Consider the following 16,844-nt stretch of genomic DNA (forward strand, 5'->3'; position numbering starts at 1 on the left):
TTTAAACTATAATGACATTTAAAGTACATTTTAGGGGACAGAAAGGGACAGTGAGAGCAGTCTGAATTAACTGGATTAATTAGAATTGCAGCCAAATTTATACTAAAGCACATGGAGCCCTATTTAGGAGTCATACATTTCTACATATTGTAATAATTAATTTATCTTGTAAAAGAAGAATTTACTCTGCATGAAAATAGAAAAGAACATTTGTGTCTTGAACTAATTTCACCTGAAGTCCTAGCATTGAAATGGGCAGGTGGTTGTTTTTCTTCATCTTCTGAAGAGAAATACTGGATTGCAAGAGCAGTGAATTAACTTAGTTTATTAACTTCTGTCCTACAACCTCAGTAAACAAAACAGAACTAATGTCATGCTCTGCTTAGCTTCCAGAGCATAAATGAGATGGCTAATAGCATAGGAAGCAGTTTAATCATTAAGTAGAACAGAGTTAAGAAAATTAAATTTAACACCATTTTGGAAAACGCCAGTTCTTGTACCTGATTCTAATTAGCATCTGAAGCACTAAAGGGCAGGTTAATGCAGGTTAAATATTTGTCAGCACAGCGTTCAGTCAGGATTCGGGCGCCTGGAAAGGACAGCTGCTAAAGTATTAGAGGGGTAACTTCCCTTCTGTGAGGCCCACTGAAATTCCAGGAGGAACAGATCAAAGCAGACCCTTTCATTAAAAATAGTGTGCCTTTTTTCCTCTCTACACTGTTAACTTCCCCCTTTGTAAAATATTACTATTGTAAATGTCCATAGTTACTCTTGGTTTAAATTATTCTACAATCATTTTTAAGGATTTACGGCAAAACCATTAGGAAAATCCTTATTTGATACAAAGTATTAACCAGTGTCTTGCAGAGACAAACTGTAGGGTTATATACGCTTGAAAAAGCATACTGCTAATGTGAAGAATTCTCAGGTTGGTCTGTTTTGCCTTCTTTACAGAAGATTCTAAAAATTCTAAAACAAGTGCCTCCTTCCTCACAAGCATGAAGCAAACCACTCCTATAAAAATCAAGTTGGCCTGATTAAGTCACAACAACAAGAAAAAGTGTTTTATAGTCTGTGCCATTTTGCATATTGATTGGTCAGTATCACTTTTGGAATAAATCAGTACGATTATTGGAAAACACAGTTCAGAAAAACATAGTGTATTACCCTGTAACTGTAAAGGACAGCCTTATTCTCTTTAAATTAAATCAGCGTGCTGTGGGGTCTGCGGGAGAACATCAGTCCTCTCAGTTTTTGCTCATGACTGGTACAGCTCTGCTTGACCTGAACAGGCTGCCGAGTACTCCACCTCTCACACTGGACACGTGCTCACTCACCGTTAGTAGGGCTGAATCCATCCTCATTGGGGTAATTCGCTGGTGCTACCTGGATAGTAGCAGAGGTTGGGAAAACCAGGATGTGTGTACAGGAAGCATCCTGAGGGGTATTCAGCTGAGACGACTGCAGATTCAGCGCAGTACTCCGGCCAAATACTGATCCCATAGTGACAGCATCTTCCAGAACAGAAGCAACGGCAGAGACGTTAATTTGCATCATCTTCAAAATATATGTTCTGTGTTCAATTAATTTCTAATCTGGATTTGCAAGCTAATGCAAGTGTTTAAAGGTTCTTATCTTAAAAAGAATAAATTACCAGAAGAGCTTGAAATTAAGATCACAAGTTCTAGATAATGTTTAGCTATGTGAATTCCCCCATACAATGCCCCACCTTTCCTTTCGTTCTGCTGCCCCTTAATCAAAGACTTACTTGTTAAATAAGCAAGTTAAATTTATTTTTGACACACACATCTGTGTAATTATGCAATATACCCTACTTTGGTTGGCATGAAAACAGCATAACTTGACATCTATTTTATCACGTTACAAAAACACGGCTTTGAAAATCATTCAACGTGATGAGTAATTTTCAAGCTTGCTTAATTCTGTTCTGTGTACTAATCTTTTATTTCTAAACTAAAAAGCCAGAGTAGTTTGTAAGGATATGTCACCATGTACATTAAAAAGTAGGTGCTTACATAATACAAGAAGTAAAGAGAACCTCAAAATTTAATGTTATTTCAACTTAACTCTGTGGACTGCTGCTTATAACGGTACTCGCTAAATAACTTAGGCATATGAAAAGGCAAGTAGGCATATCCTTACTCCCATTTACGTAGACTCCTACTCTTTCACACTGTAGCCTCTGTCAGTGACTGCAGTCCTCCTGGCATGAGGGCATCTACATCACATGTCAGCCAACGAGAACTGCTCTACCTGAAAACATGACCTCCCCAAGGAAGAGGTCGTCAGCTGGACAGTGGCATACAGTAACCTTCCCCCCAGGAGCCTACACTCCCATCTCCTCGTGGTGTTCTGGGGGACTCTGCTGGCTCAACCTATTTTCTACCACATTCAGCCATGCTACTCAAGGTCATCTTGTTGGACTCGAAAGTCTCCCAAAATTAATGTGCTTATATAAGGAAGAAAAGTTTCACTGGCATTTAAATAGCTGGATAAAATTTACCTGGCATCACCACAAATGACCCCTGTGGCTCCATGGCAACTAAGCAGGCACTGAGGATAGAAGGAGAGTCTGCTGACGAGATGCCACACATGCGGCACACCTCCTTTAGCTGTTTGCTGATTGTCTGCAGGGAACATTCCCCAAGGAGGATACTCCAGTCTGAAATGAATGAACATCATGATAGAACATACTGGAGTTCTGAAATAGCCAGCGCTCACTTGAAAATAGCAAAATATGACTAAAGCTTTGCATTTCTTTTAACAGTGTCCTATTCTGGACTGCCTCCCCATGCAAACAAGGTGTGTGACTCTACAAACTGGGTATTCCAGCAGGGACTGCAGAGTATTTTATCCTGCGGTAGTTTGTTGGTTTGCCTATGAGCTAACTGCTTTACTCTGACAAATCACTGCAGATGATGTGTTTCTTTAAGGAGGAGTCTTTCATTCTACCTGTAAGGTATGAGGAGGTACTTAACTGATGTGAAACAGGGCAACCTATAGGGATTCTTTTTTTAAAGATTTTTTTTTTATGTCTTTATTTACATACAAATCTTTTCCTGACCTGCACCAATTCTTTTTTCAAAAAGGACATCTGTTTTCACGTAATATGCTGCATAATCAGAATACTTGAAACATAAGCAAAGAGATTTGAATTCACACATTCGCCATCAGAGAAATTTTGTAAAACTTTGTTATGAGTAAACTACACTAAACACAGTACATTTCAGTGAAGGTGCAGATATACATTCAAGAAACTGAATTTAGCCATTTAAATGACATTATGTGTCCAAACAGAGGAAGTGAGTTCTTAATCTGTTTTCCTGCCTTCATTCCATTTAACTCCTGTGTGTGTGATGGATACCAAATTCCCCTGCCAGGGCAGGCAACAGCTCTTCTTCCCTGTACATGCTGTACAGGGGAAGGCATTTCATTACTGCTTCCCCCCGCTCCCTAAGTATTTCTTTGTGCTTTCAGACTGAACTGTTATTTATTGTGCACTGGTTTTCATTTTTTCCCCATCTCATGCAATACAGAGACAGGAAAATACGCGATATTTTGTATATTTACAATAAACTAACCGGAGGAATCCACGTCTTCTTCAGTTATTCATGTAAAAGGGCAACTCATTAATATCTTTATCCTCCTGTCTAATTTATCTTCATGTTCCAACTCAGGAGATGGGAGAAGAATGAAAGCGCACTTTCAGAATCCCATTTTCTCCTTATCAGTCACCGAACAAAAGCTGAATAGTGGCCACAGCCATTAGAAATGGAAGAAAAGATGCTGAAGGCGTGTATTTAAGTTAGTGAGAAAAATCACTGTTGAAGTGAAGCAAGGCAGTCCCTGCCCTTGTTGGATTAAGGCACCTATATCTAAAACACACCTGAGCTCCCTTTAAGTTCTCACAGAGCTGTTAGGAATGCTAAATCTTGGGAATTCTTTGCAGGCTGCAGAAAGTACCTCACTGCTGGTTAACACTGATTATCAGTTAGTTTTTTGTACCACAGAAAAAAAAAATTTTTTTTGTTCAGTTACATTTTTGCAATTATTTTTTGTTTGTTGAGTTTATGTTTAGGAATTGGAATTGAATCCTGTTTCTATTTCTGTGACAGAATAACTATTGTTCAGATCTTTCTCTAACAAGTGATGAAACACGTGACTTCCACTTGGAAATACACTGTGCAAACATTAGTTAATCTACACAACATGTACAAGACATGAAGGAGTAATGTAAAACAGTGTGTAAACAAGCAAATGGTGTAAGCAGACAAATACAAAAATTCAGTGCCAGGGTAGGATAACCGATTTTCTGGTTTTAAAGGTTCGTGATCCATCCTGTAAGTCATTCTGCCTTGCATGCTAAAGCCATGTCTCCGTTCCAAAACCACAGGTAGTGACAGCACTGACATTTCATACCTTTTAACTCCCCGTGGCCTAGGCGACCGAGCCGCCCGATGACAACTCTCCAAGGCAGTGATGTCATCTGTACAATACCAACGCACCATTCCCATAGCTTCTGCAGACCAATTTTACGTGCAGACAGCTTGCTCCTCCGTGACCTGGAAGTTAAGGAAGGAAAAAATAATGTAAAAAGAGAATCGAGTACAATATTCAGATTTCTGTATCAATATTTCATTGCTTTACTGCTCTACAGGAGTTCTTAGTTCTGTGGAGTGCTTAACTTACCCTTTACTAACAAGCAGCAGAACAACTACGTGTCTGCTTTCAGCGCTATTATTGCAGTGACATGCAAGATGTGTCAATATGCTGAGCAACACACCACTTGTTCTCAAAGCTAAGATTTGTAGGCAGCATTTGTAAAAAAAGTGTGACACAGTAATGTTTTTCCTCTGCAGTTATAAAGTTACAAAAGTGGCAAGTGAAATGTTATCAGTGTAACATTATCACAATCACATCGGCAGGAAGTGTCGACAGAAGGGAGGTGCAAGAAACTGATAGGAGTGAGGGACGACAACTATCGGCCTAGATATGGCATCAAAAAATAAAGATTTCTACCTGTTTGGTAAATCAATATTAACTATGCAGGTTTCCAATAATTCACCATGAAGGTCAGTGCAGGATGCCAGAAGCCAACGCTGATCGTGAGACAAACAATATCCAACAAAAAGCACGTTGTATTTCTGATTGGCCTCTCCAAATGTTTCTCCCAGCTCTGTCTGTTTGTCCTTGATGGGTGCCAATATGAACGGAGGCGAGTATAGTTGGATTGGGCTGGGCCTCTGCAATAAAGTCAACACAATCAGCAGCGGGTATATCAAAAACTATTTAATGCAAGAAACACACAAACACAGATTGGCAGCAAGTACAGAAAAATTTGAGTTTGAAACAATAAATAAATTCAAGGCCCTCATAGTCAAGAGAGGTGTTGGCAAAAGGGTGGTTATAGACAACTCATTTCTGCTCGTTAAAACTGATGCACTTCAAAACTTACCTAAATATTTCTTTTTATATACAGGGAAACTAAGGTATGAAAATAGCCTTTGGACAAGGTGATACCAATCTCTGAAACAGTCAGGAGATTAAACCTGTTATTCTGTATATCCTTTTGCTAAAATGGATGCCATCTGCTCACCTCTGTCCATTCACACACTACCTACAGAACAACGGACAGCATGATCTGATGTGAGGTACCAAGGACTCGAGTGGAGCTCAAACTTCATGTACTGTTTTCTATATAGATGTTAGGTGTAACATGCCTAATAAAAATGTTAAAAAGTATCAAGTATAAAAACGTTTTCATGAACAACAGGCATGATGTCAGAAATTCTTTAAGTCTTGTAGCTCACAGATTAATTTCAGAAATACTTTGGTTTTCAAATCAGAACTGAACTAATTCATTAAAGCTGCCGTACACGCGATAGTGCTTCTCTTGAAGAAACAAACTACCCCTCACCCCATAACCTGTAAAAGGTTGTAAGAAATCAAGGCCATTCAACACCATTTAATGATAAGCAGAAGCAAATTAGTATTGTAAATAATACATGTGCAGTCCTCCTGCAGAGTCTTGACCGTAGCATGTTATTAAATCCATCTGTTATTTAAAAAAAAAAAAATTAAAAATCATAAAATCACAAGAGGCTGAGACTGGAAGGGACGTCTGATCATACAGTCCAATCTTCCTGCTCAAAGCATGGTCAATTAGAGCAGGTTGCACAGGACTCTGAATATCTCCATCACTGGACATAAAAATACTGGATATTGAGCGTCTCCAATGATGGAGATGGTCAGCCTGCCGGGGCAACTAGTTCTAGTGTTCAGTCACTCCTACAGTAAAAAGATTTTCTTGTGCTTTTTTCATTTAAACAGAATTTCTTGTATTTCAATTTGTCCCCCCTGCCTCTTGTCCCGTCACTGGATACCACCAAGAAGAGCCCAGCTCCATCTTCTATACTCCCTCCCATCAGGTGTTTATATACACATTTATCAGAGCCCTCCTGGCTGGACAACTGCAGCACTCTCGGCATCTCCTCCCTTGTCAGGTGCTCCTGTCCCTTAATCACCTTTGTGGCCCTTTGCTGGATTTGCTCTGGTATGTCTGTGCCTCTTGTACTGAGGAGCCCAAGAACCAGATGCAGTACATTCCAGGTGAGGCTTCACCAATGCTGAGAAGACAATAATCTCCTCCCTTGCTCTATTGTCAGCACCCTTCCTAAGGCAGCCCTGTCTGCTGTTGGCTTGCTTTGCTGCCAGGGCACATTGCAGGCTCACATTCAACTTGTCCAACAGAACCTCCAGGCCTTCTGCAAAGCTGCTTTCCAGATGGTCAGCCCCAAACCCATCAAACTCCTCTCTGAAGAAAAAACATGATGGGCCTGACGAGACTGGCTCAGTAACTTAGGAATAGTCAGGGTATTTTTCACGCAAAGTCTGGAAGTCTGCAGTGCAGATCGATAGCAAAGGCATATAAAATGGAAGAAGTAGACATCTGATGGATTAAGAATGCTAAATGCAAGCAGCTCATGAAAACATCTGCCCTTTTTTTGGACTCTTTTGTCTCTTCAGGAAATGCGAAGTGCAAGTTAATCAGCTTAGAGGTAAAGTTACGGTGTTCTTAGAGACATTAAGGGCTATCATATTTCTCCTTATGCCACTTATGCCAGGTATGCCACCCTGGCAACAGTGCAGGAACATTAACTAAAGGGAGGGAGAGGCTTGCAGGGGTCTTGCAAGTTTATTGCTCTTCCCCTTACACCTAACTAGCTTGAAGTACAACTGTTGTAACTTGCTGCAAAAACCACCCCGGTGAACAGATACCTTTTTGAGGGAAGCACGAGGAGAGAATGTGAAGAGGAAACACCTGGGGTGATACTCCTTTTAGAAATTTTCAGTGAGAGCTTATAGTTTTACGTGAGTAATGAAATGTGCTGATAGGTTGGTTTTATGATGATTTTGAAACTAGGTTTTTAAACCCTAGCAAGTATGCCTTTATCCCAAGATAAGCGTTTAAGTGTTCAGTTGTTCCATTAAATCTAAATAACAGTCATCGTTATCTTTCAAGGAATGAAAAACATTCATGGAAAGTAGGATGGATTCTTCTTTTGAAATCCCTGAAATTCCAGAAACAGGGCTTGAGTATTTACAGTTTAAAAAACAGATGAAAGATAAGCCTACTGAGATAGGGGAATTTCTCTATTACCTCAGGCAATTAATATAGTATCTGTAATTAGGCACAGGACTTATTTCGTATCTATGCATATACAGATGTATATAAGGTTGGATATAAACACTTTCTTGTAAGAGTACTATAGACTAAACTACAAAAGGTCTCAAAATCCCAAGTAAAGGCATACATTTTCTCTTCTTTCACACTGAACTTTAAATTAACCTTTTACTTTATGACTTAAAACTAGAAGCTTACAATGTTTTGAAAGCAAGTGGTCTGACGTTTTTCTTACTACTTTCTATTTACTATTACCTTACCTTTTCCCTTTATATTATCATTGTCTTCTACACCTTGAAAAACTACCCCTGAAAATATTTTCTCTGCTCTTTTTTTGGTATTTGAGAAAAGCAGTTACAGTTTATTAGCAGGCCTTCATTTTCTTGACACCAATACTAACCTCAGGATTTTTGAGGGTCATCTCAATGCTGGCAGCTGGCCCAAAGCCTGTGAGAGACTTGATGTGAATCTGTGTGGGCAATGGCCTCCTGCATTGGCAGTACACGGAAAATGCCAAGGACTTCAAGTGCTGAATGTAGAAAACCTGTTCATCCTTCATTGTCTGCAGCATGTACTGGCAAGGCACAATCTATATAATTCACGTAAACAATAAAATGTGATTGAAAGTCTTCAAAGAGAATATCAAACCGGATTCACGCGTTCATTAGTCATTTAACAACCGTGACACTTTGTATGTGGTACTCAATTATTTGCATTACAGTATCTGTAGCTTCCCACCAGGGCTACTGCCCTTCTGCACGAGTGGCCACAGCATTCAGCAACTGTATTCCCCAACACAAAACTGCTGTTTCCATGATGATATATTTTAGGTTGCAGAATTTCTCAGAAAGCTAGGATGCCCACTGTCCAGCCCAACAGAAGAGTCTTCTTATAGGGCAACAATAACTGAATGGTACTACAATACAGCAATAATAGCTGACAAACACAGCTTACTAGAAACTCAAATCAATTGTGGTTGCTGATACAAACACCACTGAATGAGATACCCAATCAGCTACACAAAAAGAACAGATTATTTTCCCCAGTCAAGTCTTATTTTTATTAAGTTCACTTTCTCACGCATACTACAATTTGGGAATTGTATATTGTAATAATGATAATTAATTACATTTATCAAAGTATGCCACCAGTCATAACTACTAGTGGCTTTTAAAAGCAATACCCTAAAACTCAGGGGTAGTTTTCATTTTAGTTTTTTAAAATCCTCAGTCTAAAACCAAACACCAGTATTCAAACACACCTATTTTTTTTTAAACTGTTTTTCTGATCAACATTTTCATTTGCAGGTAGACTTCACTATATAGTCTCGGTGTTCTGAACTGTGTATTTAGGCAAGTTTGGTTCTACAGTTTGTGGTTGCAATTAGTATTTGTTTGCTGTTCATGTGGGAATCAGCACTAAGGTGTCATTCTTAAAGAAGATTCTAGAAAGCAGGATTAAGATTCTATTATAATGATTTACAGGGTTGTTTCTCCTCTTCAACTTAGTGAAGAGTGGAACCTCAGCAATCTTATACTGTTCTTGAGTTTTATTTATTGCAGAAAGTACTGTGAAGCAAGATACTTAAATTTACAAGTTCAACCAGCAAGAAACAGAATTATGGTAAGATTTGCCTATGAGGTTTAGAAGAAGAGCAGGAAGGAGAAATGGCACAACATTCCTTCAGAATTAAACAAAGCATAACAAAAATAATATTTTCAGTTCAAATCCTTTTAAAAATCAGAATTGAATCCCTGTAAACTAATTTTTTTTTAATGTACTGTTGAGAAATGTCTTACACATGGCTGTGGAAACTCTTTCCTTTTGAACAGTGAGAGCACAGAAACTGTCAATACAAATTGAGAGACCCAAGCAGATTCTTTTAACAAATACTTTCAGCAGTAATAAAACGTAAGTATCACAAACTTTTTAACTACTCTATGGTTCTTGCTTGAAGCATTGCAACTTCAGCAGCATATTCTACTTCCTAAATGCGACTACGTGTTTTTAAAAGACAACTTCCTTATCCAAGAATTCCAGAAGCTGGGCTTTTTCACTCTACGTATGAATTGTAATAAATCTGTAACCATTTGGGTTTGATTTATTTTGAAGTAACTGTATATTTGTGCACACTGTTGTACAGCTGTGAGAATATTGTGCTGATAACTATATCCTGTTATTCTGTACTTCGAGAAAACCGTCTACTATTTTCACTTAAACTGGCAAAATGCCACATATTTTTAGAAACAAACAGTAAGTGCCCAGAAAGTAAACGGTACTTAGAAAGGGTTGGTAAGCCCATTACTTGTCTTCTGCAGACCAAGATACAATTTCAATGTACAGTTCACATGTTCTTCTATTTCAGACATTGCGATATCAGTGGCTATTTTATTTTTAGTATTTTCAGGTGTGAATCAATTAAATTGCCTGCAGTCTACCACAATACGAAGTTGTGAATCTGATTTTCAGTTCATCCCCAAGTCCAAAATACTTTGGTGACAGTTTCCCCCATCGTTTCAGGGAATGAGGAGGTCAAGATTACCAAAAATGACACGTTTTCCGTGCCAATTTCAGACACTAGAATAACTTCTAATTCTGTTTGGTTTTTTTTTTTTATCATTTAAATTACAATATTTTTAAGCCAAGTTGAGCATATGTGAATAAGGTATACAGAAATCGTACACATGCTGCTCTTGCATGTGTGGCACGCATACATGCATAGCTTCTAATCTCTGGCCTCCCATTCCCCTCCATTTATTTAGACTGAGCCACTGTGAAAGAGGAGGAGGCATGGCAAAATGCAGGCAGTCTGGGCAGTAGGCCAAGCTCTGCTTCTGACTACACAAATTCAATTCCTAAGTAATTCCACAGTAAGCAACTACTATTATATGCCAAGTTACATGGTGAATTATTTTTAAGAAGCAGATAATAACAATACAATAGTTAAATTATGCATTAAATGTCTGGTTTCACATACTTCTTTTAGATTAAAAAGTATAAATCAGAGAGAATATAAAAAGCCAAGAACTCAACATGCAAAGAAATCAAAGGAGCAACTGGACATTTTTGGCAACGGCAACCCAAGTTGTATCTTAACTGAAATCCCTCTTCAGGAAGCATCTAGCACATACAATTGCATGAACCATGCAACAAATTTGATGCCAAGATACTGTGGCTGCCTTAAATGAATTTCCTCATCGAAACAAAAGCAAGTGTTTTTTTAATATATACCCTTTACTGTCAACAAAATAATTTGTAAACATCACCTGAATTTTATATATTATCTTCCATTTTGTACCTCTTAGTATAACGTACGTATCAAAAGTACACTGAGATAGAACGACTCCCTAGTGTGAAGATAGAGAGGAAGGTAGAGTTACCTGGAGAATGAAAGAATTCCTCATATTCTCAGGCAAGTTATCCAACATTTCTGTGTAGCATCTCATCAAACTTAACAGCCAAAAGTTGGTGGAGGCAGATTCTTCATCTGCCGTGTAGGTAAAAGGATCCACCATGTAGATGACAACTGCTGGAGGATAGGCGTTGCTGTCCGCAGACTCTGGTTCAGTGGGAATCCCTATTCTCTCCCTCTCTGTAACACTAGAGACAAACACATCGTTAAATTCAAAGGCAGGTTACAATTGTTATTTACTGTTTTTCTGTAAAGATGTGCAAGGCTGAAGCAGCGGAGGAGAAAAGGGAGTACGAAGTGATTCTTACGTTCAGAAGCAAAACTAAAAAACATGACAAAAGTGACTGAGGAGAGAGGACTCGGAGCAGTTCTTAATCCAAAATACCTGCTACTAATTATGCATTAAAGATATTTGCCATGAATAACATAATCTCATTTAATGCAATCAGAATAGATTATGTTGACTACTATTAGCTCTGAGAGTTTTCTTTTTGCATACATGCATGCCTGACTTAGGGTTTTCTTTCAGGAGAGGTGGAAGGCGGAGAGAAGGAATTAAGAACTGAGGAAAACTGCCAAAGTAGTAATATTCGTGGAGACCAAAGCCCTCTGTTTAGTTACAGAAGAGGTTCCATTGGTAATGGAAGGAGCAACTGAACATTTTTTACTTGGTAAAACACTCCTCCATGCCTCAACCATGAATGGGAGGGTCAACATCTGTAAGTGATAAAAAGCAGCTCAGACTTACTCGGTCAGAAGCCACGCTGCAGTTGATAAAATGGTATTTTGCATAGATCCAGTGAACAGATGTCTTAAAGATAACCCGAACTACAACAGGATGTGGGCTTTTCACTTAAGATACAGGAACTCCGTAACATATAGCATGACTCTCCGTCATATGAATTGTTATGAGAGTAATGAAAAACATGTTCGCTCAGGAAGTTACTCACATAAGATGCTAAAAAACCTTTTCCTAATTTTTATGTTTGATGAATGACTATAACAAAGTCTTTAAAAATGTTGTGCTGCTAAAATTCATTTTAAAGTTACAGCAATATAATTTTTGTTTCCTGACCTCACAGTATACCTGCTTGCAAAACAATACTTGCAATGCAAGAAAATTAGGAAAAAATCCCGATTGCCTTTTGTATCTGTTAACATTACAGGTGTGATGGAGTTGCCCACGTAAGGGGCATTCAGTACCACCGGAGATACCCTGCAGGACCTGATACACATGAGACTGAGCTAGCAGATACGGCACAGAACTGTGAGACACCTTGTGTTCTTCTCGTACTGCACGTGCAAGGCCAGGTGAGGTATCCTAAGGCATCCCAAACGAACTACGACACCCATGTTCACACAGTTGAATCAAGCTTTGTTTCTTGTAACGAAAAAGGGAAGCTTGGTTTTTTCCAACTCCTCTTTATCAGTAACTACTATGAACAAGTAAAAACTGCTCCATGTGCAACGGGTCAGTAGTACTGCACATCTCAGAGAGCCCTCTCCTTTCAAGGATTAAGGCTTAAAGGCTATGAGTTGTAGGAAAGCAGGAGAACAGTGGATTTAATGAGCAGTACTTTGACTCATTTGAGCATTTAAGTAACTTACCCTTCCTGCCCTTCTTGTTGCTGTTGTGGTAAGTTTTGACCTGATTCTGTGTCTCCTCCAGGACCTGTGCTTCCTTGTGAGCGGTCTGCTGTGTTTCCCCCAGTGCTGGTGTTTTGCCCTGAACCAATGTTCCCACTAAACCCTGGAGTAGAGGTAGTGGTCATCTGGTTAACGCCGGGTGTTGCAGAAGATGCTGACAGCTGTGGCACAGAGGATCCAGAGGATGAACTGCTTCCTGCTGGAAGGCTAGTGGTCCCACCACTGGGTGTGGAGTTAAAAGAACTGCCTGCTGGTGGTGCCCCAGCAGCTGAAAGACACGTTGAATTTGAGGGTACAGGTCCAGTGTTCCCAGGTACTGTTTGTGTCTGGCTCGCTGGCGCTGGGGTTTGGTACTTCGGTGGTAGCAACAGGCTGCTGTCAAGCTGCAAAGTGGCTAAGTAAGGTGCTGAAATAGCATATAAAGAGGAAAGGAGGTTAATGACAGTCTGTCAGATCAAAGTCAACTGCACTAACCATAAAGTCATACAATATTTTCTGCAATTCTAGAATATTCTAAGAGTATACAAATGCTAAATGAATATAATCTCCATTATAAATATTTACTTTGGAATCCATTCTTCAGGGTTTCAGTTCTAACTGATACGAATCAAATGTCTTTAAAAACAGGACTGACTTTGCGGAGCTTTGTGAATTGAAGTTGGTACTGACACGTCATTGCTAGATTGTGTTGCGATAACAGCTTTATACAGTGTTCAGCTTTGCAATCTACTACAGGTTATCTTTGTCAGATTGAAAATCTGAGTCCTTTTCACCCGAGCTACAATAATTCCAAACTTGAATATAGTTATTTCTACTCCTCACTAACACAGACACCACAGTTATTATTTTTAAGTAATAAATGAATAAAAATAAGTAAATTAAATTTAAATGAATTAATGAATGAATTAATTAAATGAATTTATTATTCATGCACTCTTAGAAGTGGTAAATCACCAGGCAGGGTAAGTTTCCAACATTGCTCCTGCCAGATGCCTCAGGTGTGACTGAACAGCCCCATTCCTCATCTGGCTGTGCACATGCTACATATTTCTGCATGTAAGCCTGGGCTATTTATGTTGAGTAGTGTTACAATAGTTCATTCCTCCCAGTTATGTGGTAAATTAAAACTAAAAGCAGACTGAATGAGGCAACAGGGTCATTTGAGATAGATGAGTCCTAGCTTGTTCTGCCAAACTTTCCTCAAAGAGCGGGGCGAGCAACGAGCAGTCTGTAGAACAGCCCAGAGAATTCCGATAGGTTTGCTTAAGCTTTTTTCCAAAACCAGAACACCATTCCTCAAAATAAGCAAACTTAAGAATTGTCGCTCCTTTTTCAGTGCAAAGGGAGTAAGCAATTTTCAAGAAATCACTTAGAAGTTCCTGGCTAGTTTTAAACAAAAAGTTTGCACATTTTGGCTCCAGCATGCAGACCAGTGTTCTGTGACCACTGCCTGTCTTGCTGACCAGCACTGCCTCAGCAAATGTATTGCTGGTGACGTTTGGGACGGGTCTGTGTCTTGTGCTAAGACCCCATTTCCCAGCCATATACACAACATGTGTTATGTTGCCTCTGGATCCACTGCGGAATGGAACGACCATGCCTCACCCCAGATGAAATCTGTGAGCAATGTTAGATGAGTCCAAGCACTGCTCAGCCAGGACCAGTCTTCTGATACTACCCCAGCAAACTTTATACACTTCCATCCTATACCAAACTGACTTTTCTAAATAAGGTAAGAATTGGCTTTTCAATCTTTTTGACATGATCACCAGACCTGTAAAAAACAATAAAACTTTCTAAAGTAGGCAAATTTAACATGGAAGTGATTAAGAAATTAAGATAAAGCCCTGTAATACCTTATTTATTTTTAAATCTGTACCTTTAGAAAAAGCCCCCTGCTTCCACCGACTGCTAATAACCTCTGAAATACCTACAGACAACAAAGCAGCCCTGCTAGCGCCATGGTAGACTCACCTAGGTGATGCCGGCAAACTTGCGCATAAAGTTTGAGTCTGGAATGATTGTCGCACTCCTCAGTGCCCCAAGGCTGGTTAAACCATTCGCTCACGAGCTCATCCGTTAGCTTTTGTGCCACGGTCTTTCCCACCCGCATAATCCCATCGCGTAACACTTTGCAGATTGGTTTGTGCTGGCCAAGTCTACACATCTGGCAAGGAAAGAAGAAATGCTTGTAACTAGATGCCAAGCACCTAAGTTATGCAGACTGGTTTGCAGCGTAAACCATTTATTACCAGCACACAGCTGGTGGCTTCTTAATGAATATGAAGACCACAGACTACGTTTACCTGCTGACTTCAATTGCACTTAGAGCAAAACCAATGTTACAAAGTCATCTTACATATTCAGCAGTACACAATATGCATACTAGAAAAAGGAAGTGGTTTCCTGTCCAGCCTAGCAATTACAGGAATGCAACCATTTCTTTAATCTACTCCTTGCTCTTTAGGTTTCGTTGGGCCTTCATGTGTTAGGTTGCAACTGCATTAATACTACTGTTACATCCTCTGTAAATTAAGAGAATATGTTCTGTGAAGAGCAGACGGCAACAAACTCAAATAATTTAACGATTTAAAAAAAACCCACAGAATTCCCACAATGAATATGCAGTAGAGCAGAAATGACACTTAAGAAGAAATAATTCAATGTAGTTCCTCTTTCCAACCTCGTATACAGCACTCAAGTCCCTGAAGAAAGTTTTGGCTCCATCGAGCAAGGCCTCATTTTCTGGACACACCACGATATAGGCGACATCCCGATGGCCCCCATATGGGTCTAGCAACAGCCTCTCCCAGAATGGCAAGGAGAATGGAGAGATTGTCAGGAAGTCCTTGTCATAGCCCACTAGTAAAGTCGGGATCGGAAGAGGCTCAGGAGATTCCTCAGAGCCTTCAAAGAGAAAAAGAGAAAGAAAAAGTGTTAAAATAGCTGGTTTAACTGCAGTGGGTTCTCTAATGTACCAGGAAGTGGGTTCTTTTACAGGAATATTGGAAATTGCTAATCCCTTGCCATGCTGAGTTTCCTAGAAGTTTGACCATAGCGTGGAAACATACACCAAGGCTGTATCATGCCTGAAAACCGTGTTCTCCCACAGTCCTTTTCCTTGGGAAAAAATATTTAATAAAGCAGAAGAAAGATTTATATTGTACTTCAGAAATGTCATAAAAATCAAAGTTCAGTCAGCCAAAGTAGAGGGAGCCGATCCAAGCACCATTTAAACTTTCCTAGAAAGTTGCAATAAAATATCTTTCAGTATACTGTAAATACATGTATTGCCCTTCCCGAGGCTTAATCTCATGGTTTTACTTTGTCATAACCATAACCACATCTCACAAGTTCCTATTCAATCAAAAGCAGTAACATGAATACATAAAATCTGATTTTACTGTTCATCATCTACCTCCACCTGGCTGTGCAAAATTGCTAAGTAAAATGGTTAGGCAAACTTATTCCCAGGTATATAAAACTAAGCAAAGATATCATAATTGTAAAAATTGCCTCCTGCTCCTTTCCATCGGAAGTGCTGCAGAGCACTTGCAGTCACAGCTGAGAGGATTACCATCCAGTTTATCATGGTATCTCCCAGAAGCTGTGCTCCTTAGAAGAAATACTGTTGAAAATATCAAGCAAAAATATACCCAGGAGTTTTTGCAGAACATAATCCAACTTTACTAAAAAGTCAACATTCACTAAAAAATTACTGAATCTTTATCAAAGGCTCTACTACTTCCTATATGGCAAATTTGGTTTTATTCTCTGGAAGCAACTGGCAAATCCTAACTCTTAAAGTTACAAATGCTAGAAAAACTACTAGATTAGAAGTACTCCTCGTGAAGCACAATGGCTTTAGACAGGAACTGTAGTTACCACAAGGCCGCAAAGGAAAGCTGCAATACATCAAATACCAACAGAGAGAAAACAAAGCACAGCACAATGGAACTGTGGAAAATAAAAACAGAGCAAGACTGCATCGGCTAAGGCTGAAATAAATTGCAGGTGAGAAATGCATATTTAATGGTCAGTCATTATTTTGCAAATGTGCACATACAAAATCTGTCTTGT

The 16,844-nt window shown here is 39.3% G+C and overlaps 1 protein-coding gene across 1 annotated transcript in view; it reads right to left on the minus strand.

Annotated features, from left to right (window-relative positions):
* The window catches only part of MED13L (mediator complex subunit 13L), a gene marked incomplete at its 5' end in the record, with an annotated part of 179,169 nt that overhangs the window by 8,871 nt on the left and 153,454 nt on the right, over nt 1–16,844 (minus strand). The window contains 9 exons of the mRNA XM_082007756.1: nt 1,338–1,514; nt 2,525–2,683; nt 4,441–4,583; nt 5,041–5,264; nt 8,106–8,294; nt 11,086–11,305; nt 12,726–13,170; nt 14,739–14,931; nt 15,448–15,671. Of these exons, the coding sequence (XP_081863882.1) occupies nt 1,338–1,514; nt 2,525–2,683; nt 4,441–4,583; nt 5,041–5,264; nt 8,106–8,294; nt 11,086–11,305; nt 12,726–13,170; nt 14,739–14,931; nt 15,448–15,671 (1,974 nt within the window). The remainder of the gene's footprint in view (nt 1–1,337; nt 1,515–2,524; nt 2,684–4,440; nt 4,584–5,040; nt 5,265–8,105; nt 8,295–11,085; nt 11,306–12,725; nt 13,171–14,738; nt 14,932–15,447; nt 15,672–16,844) is intronic.

The sequence above is a fragment of the Phaethon aethereus genome (genome assembly GCF_964289735.1).
Source record: "Phaethon aethereus genome assembly, chromosome: 17".
Taxonomy (NCBI): domain Eukaryota; kingdom Metazoa; phylum Chordata; class Aves; order Phaethontiformes; family Phaethontidae; genus Phaethon; species Phaethon aethereus.